Source organism: Peromyscus californicus, unplaced genomic scaffold, assembly GCF_007827085.1.
Source record: "Peromyscus californicus insignis strain IS unplaced genomic scaffold, ASM782708v3 Scaffold_13__1_contigs__length_99412109, whole genome shotgun sequence".
NCBI classification, from domain to species: Eukaryota; Metazoa; Chordata; class Mammalia; order Rodentia; family Cricetidae; genus Peromyscus; species Peromyscus californicus.
Window position 1 is genome coordinate 98661679 of NW_026294424.1, and position 26064 is coordinate 98687742.

General features: G+C 37.5%; 1 protein-coding gene across 4 annotated transcripts in view; it reads left to right on the top strand.

Moving 5' to 3' along the window:
- The window catches only part of Ccdc18 (coiled-coil domain containing 18), a 129941-nt gene that overhangs the window by 22331 nt on the left and 81546 nt on the right, over nucleotides 1–26064 (top strand). For all 4 annotated transcript variants that reach the window (XM_052735702.1, XM_052735704.1, XM_052735705.1 and 1 more), the window contains 6 exons: nucleotides 1514–1642; nucleotides 4533–4629; nucleotides 9008–9129; nucleotides 12662–12953; nucleotides 17080–17204; nucleotides 18878–19038. In XM_052735702.1, the coding sequence (XP_052591662.1) occupies nucleotides 1514–1642; nucleotides 4533–4629; nucleotides 9008–9129; nucleotides 12662–12953; nucleotides 17080–17204; nucleotides 18878–19038 (926 nt within the window). The remainder of the gene's footprint in view (nucleotides 1–1513; nucleotides 1643–4532; nucleotides 4630–9007; nucleotides 9130–12661; nucleotides 12954–17079; nucleotides 17205–18877; nucleotides 19039–26064) is intronic.

Here is a 26064-nt window from a genome sequence, read left to right on the forward strand (position 1 = left end):
ATAACTCCATTTAAACTTTTATATATGTATATATTTTAGGAAGCTTCTACAGTAGTAGGTTTCCATGTGTTTTTTCCCAAAGGTCTCTAGTGTTAGTTATCCCTCCCTCCCCATATTCTTTCTACCCTGCCCTTCTATCTCCCATACCATTTAATCCTTCTTGTCTCATTTTTCCACTTTTCCCTTTCATAACATTTTATTTCCCTTTTCTTGAAAGATCTTTGTGTGTACCCTTTCTAGTTACCTAACCTCTATGGGTTTAGGAGACAAGGTCTTGCTATGTTGTCCAGGTTGGACCTGAATCTCTGGGCTCAAGTCATCATGCCTTAATGTCCTAAGTGATTGGACTAAAGGCATACCTCATTGTATCTGGTATGATTTTTATATCACATGTAATAGTTATTTGTAATTGGGTATTTCTTTTTTAAAAATGTTTTTATTACATTTATTTCTTCATTGGGTGTGGGTAGTGATGTGAGCATGCCATGGCATACATGTGAAGGTTAGGAAAACCTGTTGTAGTTACTTTACTTATACATGTGGGTTCCAGGACTTGAACTCAAGTCATCAGCCTTAATGGCAATCACCTTTACCTTTACCAATCTTGCTGGCATTTGTTTGCGGGTTAAGGTAGGGTTTTATTTTGTAGACCAGGCTTACCTCTAATTTACAGAGATCTGCCTGCCTCTGCCTCCTGGGTGCTGGTATTAAAGGTGTTCCTGGACTATTTCTTGTACTCTTATTTCTTCTAATTATTTTATGTGTATGTGTATTTTGTCTGTATGTAAACCTGTGTACCATGTACATGCCTGCTGCTCATGGAGGCCAGAAGAGGGTGTCAGATTCTTTGGACCTGGAGTTATAGGTGCTGGGAATCGAACCTTGGTCCCATGGAAAAGCAGCAAGTATTCTTAACCACTAAGCCATCTCTCTATCCCTTGTTATTGTAGTAATTTTTCATTTTTACTGTTTTCAATATTTTGGGTAACTAAATGATAATTATCAATAAATAACAAAAAATTTCCAGCACAGAATTTGTACTTCTGGCTACTTTACCATTTTTGTGTTTTTTTATTGGGTAGAACAGTCAAAGATATCTTTGGTTGTAGAAATGATAGCAATTATATTTGCTTTGTTTCTGAAGTATATAGAGGTGCTTCTAGTTAGTATAAAATATGTTTGTTTTTGTAGAGACTGTAGCTAAGGATGACTTTGAATTCCTGATCCTTTTCCTCTTGAATGCTGTGAATATAAGTGTGTGCCACCATGCTCAGTTGTTGAATGTGAAATATGATGTGAGCTTTTACTTTAGATGAGCTTTTCATTTGATGAAAGTTTTCTTTTATGTCATATAAATAGTCTTCCATTAATAACTTATGAACATGCCTTTCTCATTGTATATTTGTCTTTTTAACTCAATGACTTAAAGTAATTGAATTCCTATTGTTACATTATTCTTATATTTCTCCAGTAATCATTTTTACAGTTCTCAAAATTTATTCTCTATTTATAGGGAAGCAGAAGATAAATTAGAGCAGAGTCAGAAAATGGTGATTGAGAAGGAACACAGTTTACAAGAGGCCAAAGAAGAATGTATAAAATTGAAGGTGGATTTACTTGAACAAAGTAAACAAGGAAAAAGGTCTGTGAGATTTCCTTATTTGTTTTATAGCACTGAGAGTTGAACCTGTGCATGCTATACAACAACTGTACCACTGAGCCATATCTCTTTTAAAGCAAATAACTTCATTTTGAGATGGGCTGTTGCCATGTAATCTTGCCTGGCCTAGAACTTACAGGGCAGCCCAGGCTGATGTCCAATTTGCTGTAGTCTTTCTGCCTCATTTTCTTTCTTTCTTTTTTCTTTTTTTGTTGTTTTTTGGTTTTTGGTTTTTTTGAGACAGGGTTTTTCTGTGTAGCTTTGTGCCTTTCCTGAAACTCATTCTGAAGCCTAGGCTGGCCTCAAACTCACAGAGATCTGCCTGCTTCTGTCTCCTAAGTGCTGGGATTAAAGGTGTGCACTACAACCACCTGGCATCTGCTATTTTCTTAATTGACACATGTATTATTTTTCTAATTTGCCTGTGCCCTCCACCTCTTCCAGTACTCACAGATCACATTGTTTTATTTATTTTTTTGTTTTTGTTTTATTTTCAAAAATATGTAGCTGGAGAGCTTCTCTCCAGGTCCCACCAAGCCCCAGCAGTCCGACAGCCCACTTATGAAATAAATACACAGATGCTTAAATTATTTACAAACTGTATGGCTGTGGCAGGCTTCTTGCTAACTGTTCTTATATCTTAAATTAATCCATTTCTATAAATCTATACCATGCCACGTGGCTCATGGCTTACCAGCGTCTTCACATGCTTCTTGTCATGGCATTGGCTGGCAGTGTCTCTCTTTGCCTTCCTGTTCCAATTCTCCTCTCTGTTAGTCCTGCCTATACTTCCTGCCTGGCCACTGGCCAATCAGTGTTTTATTTATTGACCAATCAGAGCAATTTGACATACAGACCATCCCACAGCAAACATACATTCCCAGGATTCCATTTGCCATTATTTTTAGAATCATGTCTTCTAACAATTGCATTACATATCATCATGTGACTTGATTATGTTTCATTAATTTCTCTCATATTGAACATTTGCTGTTTTACCAATATTAAGACATGATGTCACATGACTGTACTTGCATGTAATTCATTCTGTATGTCTATCATTTCCTTTAGGTTAAGTTCTAAGAAATAGAATCTCTGAATCAAAGGCTAATATTTTAAGACTTTTATGAAAATAAATTTACCAAATTGCCCTTCAGAAAATTGTATTTGTCTTTTACTTTTTTTAATTGATTAATTTATTTATTTTGCATCTCAGCTGCAGCCTCCCCTTCTGCATCTTCATCCATTCCCTCTTTCCACCTCCCTTCTGCTCCCCACTCAACCTACCTGTCCTCCATATTTGCTCAGAATGGGGCACACCTCTCATGGGCATTAGCAAAGCATAGCATATCAAGCTGCCAAGACTAAGACCTTCTCCTGTGTTCAGCTGGGCAAGGCAATCCAGCATGAGGAATAGGTTTCCAAGAGCAGCCAAAGCACCAGGGACAGCCCTGCTCCCATTGCACAAACAGACCAAGCTACACAACTATCACATATATCTAGAGGGTCTAGGTCGGTCCCATGCAGGCTCCTTGGTTGTTGGTTCTTTCAAACCACCACAGGTATGATTTTAAGTATAAAAAACTTTCTTGTATAGGGATGATGTTAATTAATGAAACTTAGTTTGCTCAGCTAACTGTGAGAAGTGAGAAAAAAGTCAGGCTCACCCAGGAGGTAAGGAGTAAGGTCTGGCTTAAATATTGCATGGTTGTGGTTGGTTTTTTGTTGTTCAGTTTTATGTTAGCAAAAATTGCTGGTTTTGGCCGGGCGGTGGTGGCGCACGCATTTAATCCCAGCACTCGGAAGGCAGAGCCAGGTGGATCTCTGTGAGTTCGAGGCCAGCCTGCTCTACAAAGGGAGTTCCAGGAAAGGTGCAAAACTACACAGAGAAACCCTGTCTTGAAAAACCAAAAAAAAAAAAAAAAAAAAATTTGCTGGTTTTGTTTTTGTTTTTAGACAGGGTCTCACTATGTAACTCTGGATGACCTAGAATTTATTATGTAGACTAGACTGGCTTCAAACTGAAAGAAATCTGCCTGCTTCTGTCTCCTGAGAGTTAGTGGTTTTTGTTGTTGTTCTTTGTTTTTGTTTTTTAAGTACCTTTTAAAAATTAACTTAATTTTTGCATGGGTCATAGAACTGAATATCTAACATTTTATGCTGTAGATTGATTATACAAGACAACTTTTAGAAATGTATTTTTCAGTGTCATGGTGCTCCTCTAGTCTTTTTTCTAGATTAGGGGATAGAATTGCCTATGCATAGGAATTTATGTATGTTTCTGAGTTGATAACTATTTCCTCCTCTATTTCATTTATTTTGCTCTAATGAGAAAGTTATTGTAGTAAAACCATCATTTCACAGTAAAGCCTACTACTCTGTTTTAGTTTTAGTTTAAAAAAATCTACTTCTGGGCCTGGAAAGGTGATTCAGTTGGTAAAAATCTGCAATGTAAACATGAGGACCTGAGTTTGGATCTCCAGTACCCACTAGGCACTGCTGCATACATACATCTGTAATCTCAGCACTGGGGAGATGGAGACAGGTAGAGTCTTGGAGCTCATTGGCTAGCCAGTCTAGTCAAAACAATGATCTCCAGGTTCAATGAAGGGACCTTGTCTCAAAAAATGAAGTGGAGAACCATTGAGGAAGAAATTTGATGTTGACCTTTGGCCTCCAACTTCATGTTCAAACACACTGACGTGTAGCCACATACACATGTGTACTTATACACAATAACACATACACCACATATGTCCATACATACAACACCCACATGGTATGCGCATACATACATGCACACAAATTTGCTTAAAGATTAACTTCTCAAGCAGAGAATTCCTTACTTTTATTATTTCTTTTTAAACTTTAGAGCCGAACAACAAAGGAATGAAGCACTATACAATGCTGAAGAGCTGAGTAAAGCTTTCCAGCAGTATAAACAAAAAGTGGCTGAAAAACTGGAAAAGGTGAGAGAAGTGTTCGTTCAAACTCCGTGTCTTGTGCTACTACTGTTCATATCTAAAAGTATATAATACATAGACTGTTTTTCACCTATGGAATAATAATTTTTTTAAATTTTCATTTTAACTCGTATGTATGGGTTTTTGTCTGCATATCACATGTGTGCTTTCCAGAAGAGGGTGTCAAAGCCCCTGGCGCTGGAATTACAGATGGTTGTGTGAGCCATCTTGTGGGAGCTTGCAATAACAGCAAGTGTTCTTAACCCCTGAACCATCTCTCCAGCCCTGGAATAATAATTTTAAAGATTTTATGTATAATAAAATAATTGAAGCAAAACTTTATTTCAAATTTACTTTAATTTTGTGTTTTTTTTTTTTTTTTTGGTTTTCCGAGACAGGGTTTCTCTGTAGCTTTGGAGCCTGTCCTGGACTAGCTCTGTAGCCCAGGCTGGCCTCGAACTCACAGAGATCCGCCTGACTCTGCCTCCCGAGTGCTGCGATTACAGGCGTGTGCCACCACCGCCCGGCTAATCTTGTGTTTTTTAAATCATTATAATTTTTAAAGATTACATATATATCTGGAAGGGAGGCTGTATGCACATGAGTGTAGGTGCCCATGGAGGCCGGAAGAAAGTGTTGGATCACCTGGTGCTCAAGTTACAGGAAGCTGTAAGCTGCCTGATGTTGATGCTGGGAACTGAACTTGGGTCCTCTACAGTATGTGTTCTTAACCACTGAGCTATCTTTCCAGTCCTGCTTATTTTTTGAGATTGGTTTTATGATGTTGTCCAGGATTGTCCCAAATTCAAATTCAAGGTCCTTCTGTCTTAGCCTCCAAAGTAGCTGGGATAAACTAATATTTAAAATATTAGTTAAGGAAGATGTTCACCAGTACTTTTATTACCAAGAGAAACCTTTATTGAAGAATAGGTATAACAAATAGAAAAAAATTAGAGAAAGGAGTAAGTGAGTAGAAGTTGGAACTAGAGAAGCAGAAGCAGGAAATTTATTTCTATTTTCACTGAAAATGAAGACAGAGATCATTGTACAACCTTTCACTGCCCACTTGACCTACTGTCCTCTCAGAAGGAACATCTTTTAATCTGATCCTATACAGAAATGCAATGATTTTATTACCAATTTAATATCTTTGTAATAAAACATATCAAAGAAGACCACAAGTTGGACATTCAGATATTGAGCTCAGAACAGAGGTCTGATCAAGTGTATTGATAGGAGAGACTTCCATTTTGAGATTATAATTTAAGAAAAGGAATTTAATGGTTTTGTTAAAAGAAAGGTCAGAGAACAAATTCTTTAAGGAAAGTGTTAGAATAAGAAGTTACTAGCTGGGTGTAGTGGCACACGCCTTTAATCCCAGTATTTTGGAGGCAGAGACAGGCAGATCTCTGAGTGAGGCCAGCCTGGTCTACAAAGAGTTTCAAGAAGACAAAGAGGAGGAGGAGGAAGAAGAGGAGGAGGAGGAAGAAAAGTTATTACTGAGTATGGTTAAATAAATGTATTCACATATTAAACTTTTATTAGTTGGTGAATTGTAATTACAATTAATTATTTTATATATGGAGCTAAAGCTGGAGTTCAGTGGTAGAACACTTGCCTATTATGCATCAGAGTCTAAGTTCAATCACTAGTATTGCAGAAAAGAAAAAAGACAGTTATTTGGAGTTGGAGAGATGGTTCAATGGTTAAGAGCACTGACTGTTCTTCAAGAGAACCTGGGTTCAATTTCCAGCACATACATGGCAGCTCCAGTTCCAATAACACAGACATACATGCAGGCAAAACACCGATGCACATAAAATAAAAGTAAATAAATTTTTAAAAAGATGGTTATTTTACATACCAGGGTAAGTGCTAGTCTTTGGGAGATTTAGTGATGTATAACACATAATGCTTACTATGAAAAGCTCACAGTCTAGTAAGACTGGCAATTATGTAGAAAAATGATGTCAGTATTTTGGGATAACATAATATGAAAGTTAGGTGTAGTTGGAGTCATGAAAAGGAGTCTCTGGGGGGCTCAGAAAGCTTTATGAAGTGGGCAGTGCCAGTATATTTGAGCTGCTACTGTATCTCAAAGATAATTGTGTATCATGCACTGGTGTAAAGCTGAGGAGAAAGTAAAATACATGTTCAAAATGCACATTTATATCTGAAACTGTGTGGAAGTGGCGAGATTGAAGTCAAACATAGTGTGAGAGACCAAGCAAGGGGCATTGAAGATCACAGCTCTGGGTTGGTGAGATGGCTCAGTGGATAAAGGCACTTGGCGTACAAGCCTGACGACCTGAGTTTGACCTCAGGGACCCACGTAAAGATGATAGGAGAGTTGTTCTCTGGCTACACATGCACATGCCTACATGCATTCATTGTATGTACACATTTAATAATATTATTTTAAAAAACTAGAAAGATGATTAGTCTGAGTAGAAAGTAGTGAGAGATATGAAAGCTGGAGAATAGATGGGATCTGGTGATTAATAGTAAAGATAGTAAACAAGAGAAAAGTATAGTGTTTCTAGGATGTTGGTGTAAGTAACTTGTGGATGATTTTATCTTGAATCAAAATAGATAATTTGTGGGGAAATGAATTCTACTTTGGAACTCACTGCAGGATATTCAGTTGTGGATTTCTAATGAGGATTCATCCCCCAGGTACAGTCTACAGTATTGAAATGGTTACAGAGTGAGGGGAGGATGAAAGATATAACGGTGGAAGATAACAAATAAAACAACTTTTAAATATACTGACAAATCAGGGAACTAGGTAATATAGAAAAGCTTAGATAATTAAGCATAAAAAAACCCCAGTTATCCAAAATATATGGATATATGACATTATTATAATGGAACAGATTATTCTATATAATATGTGCTTTTTTTTTTTTCAAGACAGGGTTTCTCTAGTTTTGGTGCCTATCCTGGATCTTGCTCTGTAGACCAGGCTGGCCTCACAGAGATCTGCCTGGCTCTGCCTTCCGAGTGCTGGCATTAAAGGTGTGTGCCACCAATCACCATTTTTAAAAGCCTTTGAGAGGGTTCTCATGGGAATATATATCTTAGAAGGGACTTTTAGTAAGGTGACATGTGAGAGGAAAAAAACTTTTAGGGAAGAATGTCCTCAGGGAAAAAGGAAAATGTAATAGGTTTTTAAAAATTTCTTAGGGTTAATAGTTTCTAATTTTGCTCAGCAAAACCCTGTAGTTGATTAATATAACAAAGGATAACACAGGAAATGGAATAGGTTAATTCAGTCCTCCACTCTTCTTGCTCCAACCTGAGTGCTATCATAATTTATTATTATCATTGTGTGTGTGTGTGTGCGCAAAACAGTGTATATGAGACAGCAGACAACTTTGTGGAATTGTTTTTCTCTTTCCACCTTTACATGGTGCCTTAGTACTTTTCAGTTGCTGTGACAGAACACCATGACCAAGGCAATTTATAACAGAAAGCTTTTAATTTGGGGCTCATGACTCCAGATAGTTTAGAGTCCATAATGGAAGAGCAAAGGTATGGTGACAGAAACAGCTGAGAGCTCACATGTGGATCCTCAAGCAGGAGGCAGAGAACACATTGGAAATGGCGACAGTTTTTTGAAGCTCCAAAGCCTGCTCCTAGTGGCACACCTCTTCTAATAAGGCCATACCTTCCCATCCTTCCCAAACAGTTCCACTAACTGGGTGCCAGCTATTCAAAATGAGCCTATGGGGGCCATTCTCATTTAAACCAGTGCCCATGGTTCCAGGAAACAAACTTAGGTTGTCAGGCTTGCATTGTTAAACAGCAAGTACCCTTACCCACTGAGCTTTCTTTTTGGCCCCTTGGGTTGTTATTTCATTAAACATTACATTTCATTAAACATAAACATCATTTGGGTTAAAATTTCAAATATTAGATTTCTGAAACACTTGTTCCCTCACCCCCACCCCCACCCTGGACAGGGCTTCTTTGTGTAGCCCTGCTGTCCTGGAACTAATTCTGTAGATCAGGCTGTCCTCAAACTCACAGAGATCTGCCTGCCTGGCGTGAGCCACCACCACCTGGCCTAAGGGCAGTTGTTAATGTATATTTGGATGTATAATGCCTATTTAAATTGCTTGCTTTGTTCATGCCTACAGGTGACATTGTTCTTGCCAATCTGTTACTGGCCCTTAAGGATTTCTGAATAGGTAGTAACATCCTCCTTCTTGTCTTTTGTGTTATGTTGTTTCTTTTCACTACAGTACCAGGGACTTAAATATATGAAATATTTAGCCTATTCCTATTTCTTTCCAAAATCACTACTCATAGTTTTAATTTGAAACAATGTAAAACTTGTGATTGTATTAGTATATTCACTTAAAACAAATTTTTGTTTTAGGTTCAAGCTGAAGAAGAATTATTAGAGAAAAATCTTAATAACTGTGAAAAAGAAAACAAAAGGCTTCAAGAAAAGTGTAATCTGTATAAAAGTGAACTTGAAATTTTGAAAGAGAAATTCAGGTACATTATTATTTAAAAAAGAATTTTTTCAATATGCAAATGGAAAAAGGGAAACCCCTTTTTACTGTATATATAGAGTTTTTAATGTGATTTAGAAGGCTAAGATTCATGACTAAAACTTCTCTAGGTATAAAACCAGCATTTTAAACATAGTAAGACATCTTTACATTCTAACACATTTGTAAATATAGAATAATACAAATCAACACAGACAAAATGTTCTTAGAATGTAATCACATTAGCTAGCTAGTAAACAAATAGGAAATCATCTAGTGCAATTTTCTTTTTCTTTTTTCTTTTTTTTTTAATAAAAGAAGAAACAAAGACTCAGAGAGTAGTCATTTTTTTTTTCCACAGTCCAGAAGATTAGGGACTGGCAAGTTGCCTTAAAGGGTAAAGGCTCTTTCTGTGTAAGTCTGCTGATCTAGTTTGATTGCTGGCACCCATATAAAAGAGGAAGGAGAGAACCAACTCCACATAGTTGTCTTCCCACCTTTACATGAGTGCTGTGGTGTAGCTAGAGTTTTCCTGCCTGGCCCACAGTCAGGACAAATGTCTCTCACCCGCCAGTCCCACAGCCGCTCAGACCCAAGTAAACACACAGAGACTTATATTGCTTACAAACTGTATGGCTGTGGCAGGCTTCTTGCTAACTGTTCTTATATCTTAAATTAACCCATTTCTATTAATCTATAAGTTGCCACATGGCTTGTGGCTTACCGGTATCTTTACATGTCCCTTGTCATGGCAGTGGCTGGCAGCATCTTTCTGCCTCAGGCTTCCACTTCCCAGAATTCTCCTCTCTCCTTGTCCTTCCTATACTTACTGCCTGTCTACTGGCCAATCAGTGTTTTATTTATTAACCAATCAGAGCAACACATTTAACATACAGAACATCCCACAGCACCGTGGCACATGCTGCCCCCCAATCTCTCTCTCTCTCACACTAATAATGATGAATAAATTTAAAAAATTAGATTAAAGATATTATTCTGGATTGTCTGACTCTGATACTCTATACAATATAATTTTTTAATAACTAATAATCCTGATCAACTTTCAGAAGTTAATATTAAACCATTTTCATAACCTCAGGCTATTAAGGTGGAGAGAGCATTAAAATATTTTTTTTTGCCTAATTGTATAATTGTAGCACATTTTCCTTAAGGTTGGTACATTTAGTATTTTTGCTTTGGTAGATGAGATAAAATTACTTGAGTAAGTCATAGAATCTGATGTTATCAATTATAATGTAAACTTCTAGAAGTGAAATGTGACTAATTATACTCTGATAAAATGTTTGATCACTAAAATTTTTGTTTTTTATTTTATAAAGTAACTTTTAAAAAAAGACTTTGTTTTTGTTTTAAATTATGTTTATATATGTGTATGTGTCCAGGTTGGGGAGGTGTTGTGCTTATAAGTACAGTGTCCTTGGAGGTTAGAAGAGGGCGCTGAATTTCTATAGCTAGAGTTACAGATAGTTGTGAGCCACCTAATATTAGTACTGAGAACTGAACTTGGGTCCTTTGTAAGAACAACACTCTGAACCATTGAGCCTTTTCTCCAGGACCTCTAAAATAATTTTTATACTTATTTTTCTTTTATGACACTTACCTCACCTACCAATACTGGAGATCAAATCCATGACCTTGCAGATGTCATGCACATAATGTACTGATCTATGTCCCTCGTCTAGAAATTAGATTTACATGTTTACATTTCTATTAAATTAATTATTCTTTGACAATTTCATATTCGTGTGTGTATATATATAAATACACAATATAGTCTGATTACTCTCTTTCTCCAATCTCCCTCCTACTTTTAGCATCACCCCCCCAAGTCCCATTCTCATGTTCATGTCTTCCTGTTTTGTATACAACTGAGTTTAACCAGGGCTGTCTCTGTGTCCATGTGTTTAGGACTGTCTAAGAGAACTTGATGGGCTCACCAGTGAGTGTACAGCTGAAGACAGTGACTCTCTTCTTTCCAAATCCATCAGTAGTCAATAGTTCATCAGGGAAGGGTAGGGCCCCAAGTGCCCCTCCCTATTCCTGTCTTATAGGCAGTTGTGAGCCACCTGACATGGGTGCTGGCCTCTGAACTTCAGTTCCCATGTTAGGAGCAGCAAATACTTTTAATTGCTAAACTGTCTCCCCAGCCTTTATCCTTTCAAAGAACCAGCTCTTTGATTCTTTGTATTTGTTTTCATTTCATTAATTTCTACTTCTTTTTTGTTTGTTTGTTTTGTTTTTTCAAGATAAGGTTTCTTTGTGTAACAGCCCTGGCTGTCTGTCCTAGAACTTGCTCTGTCGCCAAGGCTGGCCTCACAGAAATCCCCCTGCCTCTGCCTCTTAAGTGCTGGGATTAAAGGCGTGCATCACCTTGCTCAGCAGTTTCTGCCTGATTTTAATTATTTTCTTCCTATCTTTTTTGAGTTTGGTTTGTTTTTTCAGACTCTCTTTGTTGTTGTTTTTGTTTTGTTTTTTGTTTTTCAAAACAGGGTTGTTCTGTGTAGCCCTGGCTGTACTGGAACTCATTTTGTAGATCAGGCTGGTCTTAGATCCACCTGCTTCTGCTTCCTGGGATTAAGGCATGTGCCACCATGCCCAGCATATATACCTTTTTTTGTAATCTATTCTCAGAGGAAATTCAGCCAAGAGACATACAGTTTAACCAGAAGTTTACTTAGCAAAGCAAATTAAAACATACACACCAGAGATTGGAGTGTGTTGTCCTGAGGGAGCAGAATAAGAGCCATTGGTTCTATGTTTGGATACTTACAAATATTTATGAAGTAGATGGCGTATTCACTGGGGTATGGTAACTTTTTTTTTTCCCCTCACAGATCATAGTGGACCAGATCTTCCCACAATCCTCTTGAAAGTACACAAAGATGAGAAGGGCGGGTGTCAAAACAATAATGTAAATAGTATAATGGTATCAGATCCTTTAAGTATATAGCGTTTTGTTAGTGTGCATGTGTGGCAGTTAGGAAAGTGCCCTGGTACCTCAGTTTCTCCTCTTGTAGGAAGAATATAACAGCAGCTTTAAGCAAGTTTAACCATAACAAGGCATTCTTACAATCAGGACACAGCTCTCAACACTTCCTGCTTACCTCAGAGCTTACTCTCGACTGCCAGTTCTGTAACCATCCTTTTCTTGCTTCCTTTCTTCAAAAGATAGATTCACACACTGTAACCCAGGCTGGTCTGGAGGCACTGTAACTCAGGCTAGCCCCAAACTTCAACAGTGCTTTTGCCTTCATCTCTTAATTGCTTGTAATACATGTGAGCACCATGCCTGGCTTACCGTCCTTGTATCCCTAAGATACATGTGACTAATTTTCAATAAAGTCCTGTATTCAGTGTACTGGCATTTTTTTGAGGATTTTTGTTATTTTCATATAGAGTATTGGCTTCTACTTTTCCCTTTTTTTTGTTGTTGTGCCCTCGGTGAGAGAATGTAAATGTGATTATTAAAAATGTATGCTCATTTTGTTTTCATTTTAATGCTGTTTTCTTTATAGGCAGTTAAAAGAAGAGCATAACAGTGGAAAAGAAAAATTAAGAATTATGGCAATGAAAAATTCAGAAGTCATGTCACAGTTAACTGAATCTAGACAAAGTGTCCTGAAGCTAGAGAGTGAGTTAGAGGACAAAGATGAAATATTGCGAGAAAAATTTTCTTTAATAAAAGAAAACCGAGAATTGAAGGTTCGTGTTGCAACACAGAATGAACGACTGGATTTGTGTCAGCAGGAAATTGATAGTTCAAGGTTGGAACTGAGGAGCTTAGAAAAACTGATGTCCCAGATGTCAGTAAGTATGTGTGAAAAGAAATGTAGTACACTTGCCTGTGCAGTGGAAAAGGACACTTGTTATTTTATAGAGCATCGTTTTGTGGATAGTTTACTAGCTTATGTTCTTGTACTTGTTTGTTCAGCCAGTTCTTTAGTCTAGTACCTAGTTTCTCCTCATACTTACCTTCTACTCTTTCACTTTTCTTAGTTTCTGAGCTGCCATCTATAAGAACTGCACAGAAAGCCGGGCGGCGGTAGCACATGTCTTTAATCTCAGCACTGGGAGGCAGAGCCAGGAGGATCTCTGTGAGTTCAGGGCCAGCCTGGTCTACAGAGTGAGATCCAGGACAGACTCCAAAGCTACACAGAGAAACCCTGTCACAAAAAAACAAAACAAAACAACAACAACAAAAGCACAGATTTTTATTGAAGTATTATTTATATATTGAAAATTCATTTCTTTATGGTATACTATTAAGTGAGTTTTAGTAAAGTTACAATTTTTTTTTTTTTTTTTTTTTTTTAGTTTTTTGAGACAGGATTTCTCTGTGTACCTTTGTGCCTTTTCTGAAACTCACTCTGTAGACCAGGCAGGCCTCAAACTCACACAGAGATCCGCTTGCCTCAGCCTCCTGAGTACTGGGATTAAAGGCATACGCCACCACTACCCCGCTAAAATTACAAATTTGTAACGGTCACAATCCAGTTTTACACATTTCTATCATCCCTAAAAGATCCTTTGTGTCTCTTTATAATTAGTGTACCCCACTTTGGGAAACCAATAATAGTTTGTATTTCTATAGATTTGTCTTTTCTGGACATTTCATATGAATATAGTCAAAACAGCATGTCGGAGTTTTTTTACATGTCATTTTGCATTTTTCGTATTTTGAGGGTCATTCATGTTGAGATATCAGTATTTTGTTGCACGAATCCTAAATGGTCTTATAACAAAAACCCAGAGCCAGATATCGGTGTAAATGCTGAAAGATCATGGAAACAAAGGAACAAGCCACAGCCACTTTTCACCTAGCCAACTCCACAAATACTCTGACTGAATGCCTCTGAGTCCTCAGCCGAAAGGGCCTAATTCCTGTCTCCTCCTGCTTTATATTCCTTTCTCTGCCCAGCCATATCACTTCCTGTCTCAATCTTCCTAGTGCTGGGATTAAAGGAGTGTGACTCCCAAGTACTGGGATTAAAGGTGTGTGCCACCACTGCCTGGCTGTTTCTCTTTTAAACTGGATTAATGTGTAGTACAGGGTGGCTTTGAACTCACAGAGATCCAGATGGATCTCTGCCTCGGGAGTGCTGGGATTAAAGGTGTGTGCCACCACTAGTTGACCTCTGTGGCTAACTCTGTGACTCTCTCTGTCCTCTGATCTTCAGGCAAGTTTTATTAAAGTACAACAAAATATCACCACAGTATTTCATTTATTTTTAGCGTTGAATAGTGTCTTAGTTAAGGTTCCTATTGCTGTGAAGAGACACCATGACCACAGAACTCTCATGAAGGAAAACGTTTAATTGAGGTGGGGGCTTACAAGTTTAGTCCATTATTGTGGCAGGAAGCATGGTGTCCTGCAGAAAGACATGGTGCTGGAGAAGGAGCTGCTACATGTTGATATGCAGGCAACAAGGAAGTAGACTGAGACACTGGGTGGTATCTTGCGCATGTATGAGACCTTAAGCCCACCTCCGTAGTGACATACTTCTTCCAACAAAGCCACACCTCTTAATAGTGCCACTCCCTTTGGGTACCATTTTCTTTCAAACCACCACAAATAGTATGCAGTTGTGTGCATATATCTTATTTAAGCACCATTTGAACATTTGGGCTACTTCTGCTTTTAGTCTGTATGAATAGTGCTTCTGTGACTATTGGCATAGAAGTCTTTTTGTTGACATGTTTCATTTTCTTCTTGGATAGATACCTTAGAGTAAAATTTCTGGGAAATAATAGTAAATTTATGTCAAAATATTTTCTAAGACTCCTCCACATTTGGAACTCTCCTACCACTGATTCTTGTTTCTCTGCATCCTTGTTGACATTTGTTGTGTCTCTCCATATCCATCTTAGTCTGTGAGAACTAGTGTTTCAATATAGTTTTAAATTTAATTTTTCTGATGGCTAATGTTGAACAACATTACATAGTTGGTGGTGATATTATGTTCCCCAAAATATTGTACACCCTAATAAACTTATCTGGGGTCAGAGAACAGAACAGGCACTAGATATAGAGGCAAGAAAATGGTGGCACACAGGCCTTTAATCCTAGCATTCCAAAGGCAGAGATCCATCTGGAACTCTGAGTTCAAAGCCACACTGGAAACAGCCAGGTGTGGTAACAAGAGCCTTTAATCCCTGGAAGTGATGGCAGAAAGCAGAAAGGTATATAAGGTGTGAAAACCAGGAACTAGCCTGGTTAAGCTTTCAGGCTTTTAGCAGCAGTTCAGCTGAGATTCATTTGGATAAGGACTCAGAAGTTTCCAGTCTGAGGAAACAGGATCAGCTGAGGAATTGGCAAGGTGAAGTGGCTGTGGCTTGTTCTGCCTCTCTGATCTTCCAGCAATCACCCCAGTACCCGGCTTCAGGTTTGTTTTTATTAATAAGACTCTTCAAGATTCATGCTATAATAGTCTATCGTGGAATTAAAAATATTCATGTGCCAGGCAGTGGTGGTGCACGCCTTTAATCCCAGTCATTATTCCAACTCTGTTTTATAGATGAATTAACATAAAAGTTGTTAGGAACATAAGTAAAACCATTTCGTGTGACTCCAAATAATGTAATGCCTTTAAGATAGGAGCCTGCCACTAGGCATCTCAGACTGGAGATAGTCACCCTACCCCTAAGCTCTGTTATATTAATGAACCAGCCACAAGACAATTCAAAAGGGAGTCAGCCCAAGACATGCCTTGATATACTGACAAGCTAACTTGAAGGTGGCACTGATCTAGTAGTGAACCAGCCCCACACTGTACACACTGAAAGCACAAAGCTAAGTCCAATGAACAATAAAAAACATGATAGCGTGCCGGGTGGTGGTGGCGCGGTGGCGGCGGCGGCGCATGCCTTTAATCCCAGCACTCGGGAGGCAGAGCCAGGTGGATCTCTGTGAATTCGAGGCCAGCATGGTCTACAGAGCGAGATACAGGACAGGCACCAAAACTACACAGAGAAACCTTGTCTTGAAAAAACAAACAAACAAATTCACGTGTGTCAATGAGATTAGAAAGGTAAATATGCATGTGCCAGAAATTTGACATTGACAGGTGTGAAATAAAGGTAAGCATGAGAAAATTACACACACATGTCATGGTTTGTTTCACTTAAGAATGGATGGTAGACTGCATGGCAGATTCTTAACAGTTTTAAAATACTGTCATTCATGGAACTATGAAGCTGAAAGTAACTTGGAAATCATCAGATTTGATATTTCACTGTTAAGAATATGTGGTTACAGAGAAATACTGGCCTAATGACCAGTTAACAGGAACAGGTTCCAAGGTCCTTGCCTTTGCTTTATCTGCTTTTCTTAGAAGTTATTTACCAAGATTTTAGTATACAATTTGTTGCCTTTTAAGATTGAAACATAATATGCAGGCATATATTCATTTTAATATACTCATTTTAAATTGAAATCCGTATTTGTGCTCAGTGTGATTTCACATATGATTCTAAAGGTGACTATAATACATGTTTAATCCTTTGTTTCACGAAGTGCTAAGTCTGACTTGGAAAAATGAATTTTTTTTTCTAGAAAGCATGACTTGGTTATAGTTTTAGTCATTGAGTGCTTTGCTCTTTGTCATAGCTACTTTTTAACGTCCTGTGTTATTTTGAAATTCATGTGTATCCTTCCTACCCATATTTCAAATATTGCTACATATAAATACCTCCAGAAAGACTTCGCTTAGTTTTTGAAAACACTATATGTAAGTACTATAATTTGTTTTAATTAAGTATTATGTTTTGAAATTATTCATATTGATTTACATAACTCAAACAAGTTTAGACATTCTATTGATAGATACCAGATTGTTTCTGTGAAATTCATAGTTTTTAACCTGAGTGTTCTAAGTAAAAAAGTGGTATCTTATATATATTATAAGTTTATAAATGTTTGTTTTTACACTTGCAGTTAAAAAGAGAAATAGTTGGCTTTAAGTCATCTCTTTCTAAGCACCAGATGAATAGTTTTTCTAACAAGGAGGACAATTGCATTGGCTGCTGTGAGGCAAATAAATTGATGATTTCGGAATTGAGGTATATTTTTGAGTTTTTAAAGTTACACTAAATAGAATTTTTTGTTGGTCTTTAAATTAAGATGTTTAGTTGAGTAGTTTAAAAATATTGGAAATTCCAGAGAATCTTATAAAAATACTTATTTCCCAAGTTATAATTGATTCTTAACACTTTTTTGTGTTTGTTTCAAATCTGTTCTTCCAAATAAAAAAATTAAACATTACAAGATGGACATCCTTTGACCCTTTGCCAGTCCCATTGTCCTTTCCCACCCCCCTAGATAACTATCATTATCAATTAGAATGTTTATATTCTCAGACAGACATAAATATGTATACTAATGTTTACATTTGCTGTTTTTCTGTAACACTCAACATCATTTAAAAAAAATCTATCCATCGGGGTTAGAGAGAGATGGCTCGGTGAGTAAGAGCTTGTACTGCTGTTACAGAGGGCGGTAGAGTCCCAGGATGCTTGTCAGGCTACCCACAACTACTTGCAACTCCAGCTCTAGGATAGTCAACACCGCTGGCCTCTGCCAGCACCTGCAACTCATGTTCACATACCTCACCCTCCAACACATACATATACACATATTAAAAATAAATTAAATCTTAAAAAAAATCCATCCTTGTGGAGGTAGAGTAATTAATTAATTGGTCAAAGGATAAGTGTGTTAATATTTTCTGTGTGCTCTAAAAAATAAAGCTTTCCTGAAGATCAGAGGGCAAAGCCAGCCACTCATTAGGCCATAGAGGCCAGGCAATGGTGGCACACACCTTTAATCCCAGCACTAGGGAGGTTGAAACAGGAAGTGATAAGGTTGGGCAGAGAGTGGAACATAAAGTGGGAAGAGACAGGAGTTCAGTTTCCTTTCGGCTAAGGACTTGGTGAGGTGAGAGGTGGCTGTGGCTTGTTCCTTTGTCTCTCTGATCTTTCAGAATTTACTCCTGATATCTGGCTCTGGGTTTTTATTAAGACTAATTAGGATTCATGCTACAGATAAGTTTGTTTGTTTGGTTACTTTAATAGTTGTAGGAATTCCAAAGAATTAATAAAGAATTATGTTTAAAAATTGTTGTAGGAATCTTTTTTAGAACTGTGTCACAATTAATTTATCCATTCTGTCTGATAGTTACCTATAGGTTGTAGAGTATTTATATTTTCAATTTTTTTTTTTTTTAAATCATGTTTGAAAAGTGGCTGAAGCAGTTTGCATTTCCTAGCTAGGTGTGTGCATGCCTTTGATTCCAACACATAGGAGGCAGTGGCTGGTGGATCTCAAAGTTTGAGGCCAGTCTGGTCTACATAGTGAGTTTCAGGACAGGCAGAACTGTGTAGAGAAACCCTGTTTCGAAAAACAAAACCAAAAATACCAAACAAAGAATTTCTGTGTCCTGCATAAGAGTTAACTGTTACCAGATTTTAAAAGTTTTTACTCATTTTAATTTTACTACACACACACTCCCCCATGGCAGTTATATAGAAACCAGAGCCCAACTTTCAGGAGTCGTTCACTTCATTTCTCTCCTACTGCAGGGTCCAGGGACCAAACTCAGGTTCTCAAGCTAGCGAGGCAGGCACTTTTTCTCACTGAATCATCTTGTTGACCAGTATTTACAACTTTAAAGGTGAAAAATACTATTTTAAAAATAAAATCAGAGTAATAACTTTTGGCTTTTCTTTTGTACTAGGATTAAGCTTGCAATCAAAGAGGCTGAAATTCAGAAGCTACATGCGAACCTGACTGTCAACCAGTTGTCTCAGAACACTGCTTCTTGTGATGATGTTCAAGAAGGTGGCAGAGTAAACACTTTAGAAACAGAGCCTGTAAAGCTAGGTGGTAGTCAAGGTGGTAAGTATATTACACTGAATTACTTTAATAATGATAATCAGTTTTTGCTGCTAGTATTCTAAAGGAACAGATTATTGATAATATTAAAAAACATTTAATCTCCTATTAATCCTATGGTTTGAAAAGATAGCAAGAATTATTAAGTAATTGTTAGACTTTGCATTGCTTAAAAAATATATTGCTGAAACAAAATTTCATCCAATAACATCTACCTATTTCATATGTGAAACCAAGGTGCCAATCATGAAGGCATACACCTTTAATCCCCGTCTTTGGGAGGTAGAGGCAGGTGTGTTATTTTAACTTTGGCACAGTGGCTATGCCTTAATCTACTGCTATCTCAGTCAGCAATTGCAACTCTGCAGTTACTGGCCTGCTTCTCTAACAGCAGTGAATCGAGAACCTATACGAAAACAGACTCATGGATATAGGACAGTAAGACTTGAGATTCATAGGCTGGGTTGAAAATCTGAGAACTCAGAGAGGCTGAGCAGCAAGTACCTAACCCTCCCTCCTTGCTGCCAGTGCCTACAGGAGCAGAATTCTCCCCAGGCTGCGGCCTGAGCAGCAAGACCTCTGCTAGAGAAGCAGGCTGGTAACTATGGAGTTGCAGTTGCTAGCTGAGATAGTAGTAGATTAAGGCACAGCCACTGTGCTGAAGTTAGAACAATACAGGTGGATCTCTATGAATTCAGTGCCAGCCTGGTGTCCATAGTGAGTCCAAGGATAACCAGAGTTTCATAGGGCAACCCTGTCTTGAAAAAAACCAAATATATATATATGTATATATGCATGCAGTTGTTTTGCATGTTTTTTTAAAAAATGTTTATACACCTGTCACCATCACCATAACCAAAACATGTAACATTTTTATCAGGATCCTTTGTAGTCCTTTTCACCTTCCTTTAGTTTTAGTTTTAGTTTTTTGTTGTTGCTTTTCAGTGCTGGTGATTGAACCAGGGACTGAACTGTATAATCAATCAATCAGCCCTTTATTAATTTCTCTTAAAGTGAAAGTTGCTCTTTTCAGATATAAATATTTAAAAGGTTAAACATTTCTTTAAGCAATACTTTGCATCCCACTAATTTTTGTGTTGCATTTTATTTTATATAGTTTAAATATTAAAGTGATTGCTTCTTTAGTTTTTTTTTTTTTTAATTTATTTATTATGTATATAGTATGCCTGCAGGCCAGAAGAGAGCACCAGATCTCATTATTGATGGTTGTGAGCCACCATGTGGTCACTGGGAATTGAACTCGGGACCTCTGGAAGAGCAGCCAGTGCTCTTAACCTCTGAGCCATCTCTCCAGCCCTTCTTTAATTATTGAACCTAGGCTGTATGTTTGTCTTTCTGAGTCTGACTTACTTTGCTTTATATTCAGGGATATCTTTGTATTGTTATTAGTAGTCAGGAAACATACTTCATGTGATTTTATTGTTTACTTTTTTGGTAGTAGCTACTTTGCTCAAGACTTCATGCATGATAAAAATGTGATCTACCACTGAGCTCTACCCTAAACTCTAATTTTTGTTGTTTGTCTTTTTTGAGACAAGGTCTCTTGTATAGGCCTTGCTGGCCTGGAACTTGCTATGTAGAACAGTCTGGCCTTGAACTCACAGAGATCTGCATCTCATTCTGTGGGAGTATGTGCATATGAGTGCAGTTGACTGCAGAAGCAAGCAGAGTACATCAGATTGGATCTGGATTACAGGCAGTTCTGAACTGCCTGACAGGTGCTGGAAACTGAATATAGATCCTCTGCAAGACCTCTTATATGCTGGGCCATCTTTCTAGCCCCTTTCCCTTTCTTTTAAAATAGCAGTCATGTTAGGTTGATGGTTTTAGTTTTGAGTTTTCTTTATACCTAATGATTTTCAATGTATTTGTTGTATCAATTACTGAGAGTGTAGTATAAAAATCTTCAACTATATGTGAATGTTGGTTTGTATGTTCTTTTACTTCTCTCGTCTTGTATTTTAGAGGTGTTATACATATATAGTGTCATATCTTATTGGATAGACTTTCTTATATATTAAGTTTCTGATAATATTCTTTATTTTGTTTGAAATCAATGTAGTCTTTTTAGTTTCTTTATTATTAGGGTTTGACGGATAGAATTTCCCCCCATTTTTTGAACTTATGCATTAATAGCTAAGGAATTTCTTATAAAAAAACGTGCAATTGGGACTGTTTTTATATATAATAAGACACTGTAATTTTTCTTTTCTTCCTTTTTTTTTCTTTTTTCTTTTTCTTTTGGAGACAGGGTTTCTCTGTGTAGCTTTGGAGCCTGTCCTGTAACTTGCATAGTAGACCAGATTGGCCTCAAACTCACAGAGATCCACCTGCCTCTGCCTCTGCCTCCGGAGTGCACCACCACCACCTGGCCCAGACACTGTATTTTTAATAAACATTTTATTAGATATTTGGATTTAGCATAACTACTTATTATTTTAGATTTAATGTACTAGTGGGTTTATTTTCTATTTTGTTAATCTTTTCTGCCTTTTTTTGATAAATATTTTAGCTGTATTATTTTTGGAGCTAAGAATCATATCTAGGATCTTACACATGTTGGATATTCACCCAACTCTACCACTATCCTATATGCTTAGCTCTGTTTTTATTTTATATTTGGATTATTGATTCATTAAGTAGAAATCTTAATTTTACTCCTTTAGTTCTGGCCCCCGAGGGAGCAAATGCATCGTTAGTAAAGTCTAGGTTGTTAGCAGAAATGACAGAAAATCAGTTATCTGACTAAAAACTGGGAAAGAATGATTTGTTTAGCAGAGGGAGTGTAGTTGTTAGAGATGGTAATACATATAGATTCTCTGATAGAGCTAGTGACAGATAGCCAAGGAAATGAAATACTGTGTATGTGAAGCACAGATGGGGAATGGCTGCTTAAATCCAACCCTTGAAAGCAAAGTACATTTTTCCTTGTTCTCACCTGTGTTCCCATCACTAACATTATGCCTCTTTAAATACTCTTGGAAGTTAAGTTACCTTGGAGTAGGAAACTGTATATGTTTATAATGGAGAAAGGACACATTCAAGCAGCCCTCAGTTTTAAAACATCACTGTATTTTTTCCTGCTCCATTGTAGAGAATGAAGGTGGGACTAAATAGATTTAATGCTCATACCTTCTGAACCTGCATTTATTTGATATACAGAATGTATATTCTTCTTCTTTTTCTTTCTTTCTTTCTTTTTTTTCCAAGACAGGGTTTCTCTGTGTAACAGCACTGGCTATCCTGGAACCAGGCTGGCCTTGAACTCACGGATCTACCTGCCTCTGCCTCTCAAATGCTGGGATTAAAGATGTGCACCACCACCCAGTCAGAAAGTATATTCTTAGCAATTTCAGCTGGCTCAAAGGTTATGGTTCACTTAAACTTAAAAATAGGTGTGTATAGTGATTTTGTTTTAAAAAAAATTCCTGTTGGGTCTGGGAGATGGCTTAGCAGGTCAGGGAGCTTGAAATAAAGCTTGATGCCTGAGATTGAACCTCAGTACCACATAATGGGAGGAATGACTTAACTCCTGCAAGTTGTCCTCTGACCTCCACCATGTGCTTTGTGCTCTTGCCCACATGCATGCATGTGTGGTGTGCACACATACACCCAGAGTCAATAAATAAATGTAAAAAACATTTCAAAAATAGGTTCTTAAGTTGTGGGACATATTTAAATTTCTGGTTCATAAAAAACTTTTTCCTCTGTGTTATGTATTTAAATTGGAAAGTGCTTTACTATATTCGTTGTATATATTCCTTATTACAGGTCTCATGCTTCATTCTTTCTTTAGAATTTTTAGGCTAGCATACAGATTAATAGATATTTTAATGGCTTTTCCTTTTTCTTTTTTCTTCTCTTTCTTTTTATTGATTTATTTATTTATTTTTGGTTTTTTGAAACAGGGTTTCTCTGTAGCTTTGGAGCCTGTCCTGGAACTCACTTTGTAGACCAGGTTGGCCTCGAACTCACTATGTAACCAGGAGATCCTGCCTTCTAAGTGCTGGGGTTAAAGGTGTGTGTGCCACCACTGCCTGGCTTTAATTATTTTTTGAGTCATGGTCTTGTGTAGCCTAGGCGGCCTTGAACTCACTGTGTAACCAGGATGACTCTGTCATTAAATTTTGTAATCATTCCTCTTTCCCAGTTCCCTACCTGTGTTCCCTGTACCTCTGACTAGTTCCTTTCATTATGCCAGATAGTTCTATCTCCTCTTCTACTTTCTCATCTCATGTATTCCATTAACATGCCCTCTTTCTTTACCCTTTCTCTCTTTCCTAAATTTCATACTTTTTTAATGTAATTTATTTAACATTATTTTACGTGCATTGGTGTGAAGATACCAGATCCCCCAGAACTGGAGGTACAGACAGTTGTGAGCTGCCGTGTGGGTGCTGGGAATTGAACTTGGGTCCTTTGGAAGAGCAGCCAGTGCTCCCAACCTCAGAGCCATCTCTCCAACCCCCTCTTTACCCACTCTTAAGAGTTCTTTCTCCTATCTTGTGATTCCTTTTCTAGTTTCATGATTTACACATGGATGTAGGTGTGCATGGTCTCACACACATTTATAATTTGAAATCTGGGTTCTACATATTAGAAGAAAAAACATGGTGCTTGTCTTTCTGAGTTTGGCTTATTTCACTTAATATTATGATCTTCACTTGTACCCACTTTTGAGGAAACAACTTAATTCCATTCTTTATGTCTGAATCTTTTCAGTAATTAACACGGATGTGCAAGTATCCTTTTTTGTTGACTTAGAGTCTCTTGCATAGAGGGTGGTATAGTTCGGTAATATGGTAATAATTTTAGTTGTTTGAAAACTTCAAGGTCTGGCAAGGTAACTGACCTCCTATGTTCAATACCTGGGGATCACATGGTGAAAAGAGAACTGATTCTAGAAAGTTGTCCTCTGAGTACCACATGCATTCTGTGGCTCATGCACTTGTGCACACACATACATTTTTTTTAAAGAAAACTTCTGTATATTGATGTCCATAATGACTGAATGTTGTCATTTGTTTTTCTTGATATTAGCTATTCTTACTGGTGTGGGATGGAACGTAGTGTAAATTCTAATTAGTCTTAATAATAAAAACCTAGAGTCAGATATAGGGGTAAATGTTTAAAGATTAGAGAAGTAAAGGAGCAGTCAAAGTCACATCTTACCTCCGCGACTCCTCAGACTAAAAAGGGGGTAAGCGCCTGTCTCCACTCACCTTATATTTTTCCCTCGACCCAGCCATATCACTTCTGTCTCCTGTCTGTACAGACCTCCAGATCTCTATGGTTAACTAATGGTTAACTCCATCCTCTGATCTTCAGGCAAGCCTTATTTGTTAGAGCATGAACAAAATATTACCACATTTTCCCCTTTTTGTCTAAAATAAAAAAAAGATTATAACTAATACAAGAAAAACTATATACAATAAGTACAATAACTATATAATGTATATAATATAATACATACAGGCAATAAATACATCAACAATGTCTAGTGCATAAACATTTGAAAAGTTCAGAGAAAATGCTCCATTATCTATCCTTTCTTGGTGAGCCCAAAAGGTTGTACCTAATTCACTTATTATTCTGACTTGCACTACCAAAACTATCTTTTCATGTCTCTCAACCCTGTATACTTTACACCTCTTTAGTGAATTTCTTTTCTGAATCTGGTAACAAGGAAAACTATAACTATAAAGTATTCAACTCCATCATAGACCCCAGAAGTAAATAATATTACCTGAAAAAGCAAGAAGTGCAGCAAGCGACTGCCAAAAAATGTGAGAAATGACAGAAACAGCTGGCTGCGTGGGCAGTCACCCTAGGCATCCATCTTTGGCTTACAGGCCTGGAATATCTGATAGACTTTGAAGCAGGATGTTCTGAAGGGCTGTCCTATCTTGTCTTGGCAAAGTTTGGCAGTCATTCCTGCTTGCCCAATTTGGACAGCATACTGTCAGCAGTTGAGGCAGGGGCACTTTCTTACCCAGGGGTGTAGCTAGAGTTTTCCTGCCTGGCCCACAGTCAGGACAAATCTCTGACACCCGCCAGTCCCACAGCCATTCAGACCCAGCCAAATAAACACAGAGACTTATATTGGTTACAAACTGTATGGCCGTGGCAGGCTTCTTGCTAACTGTTCTTACAGCTTAAATTAATCCATTTCTATTAATCTATACCTTGCCACGTGGCTTGTGGCTTACCGGTACTTTACATCTTCCTTGTCCTGATGGCGGCTGGCAGTGTCTCCCTCTCTCAGCCTTCCACTTCCCAGTTTTTTCTCCTCCTTGTCCCGCCTATACTTCCTGCCTGGCCACAGGCCAATCAGTGATTTATTTATTGACCAATCAGCAACACATTTGACATACAGACCATCCCTCAGCACAGGGGCTAACTTTTGTCACAAAGAAAGTAAACTCCATATGAAGTTTCTTCGATACCCATCATTTCCAAAGTAGATTGGTGCTGCCAGGAGCAGACATGTCTAACTTTCATTAAAAAAAAAATGAACCTGTGTTATTAAAATATCTTAAATGCCATATTCTGTAGATCTCTGCAGTGTTTGAAGACTACCTGTTTACCTAAAATATATCTCTGTTAAACTTTGAAAACATACCTAACATGACTACAAGTTCATTCATAATAGGTGACTCACTACTAACCTGTATTTCCTTATTATCCTAAATAGTTGGTAATAACTTTCAGGGACTACAAATTTGCATTATAGTGTTAAATGAGTTGTATAGGTATAATACCTTGAACAAGAGTAGAAATGTATTTACAAGTATGTTCTAACAAAAATAATCTTAACTTTGTATCATTATACAAAGATCCATATCAATGTAAAATATTTAAAACAAGTAGTTGCTTTTTAAAGTAGGTTTGGTAATCTACCCTTTTATCTTATCTTATCTATATTCCTGTTTTTCTTTTAAGAGTAGATTCAATAATCTACCCATTTATCTTATCACTTCTGTTTCCCCTTTTTTTTCTTTTCAAAGT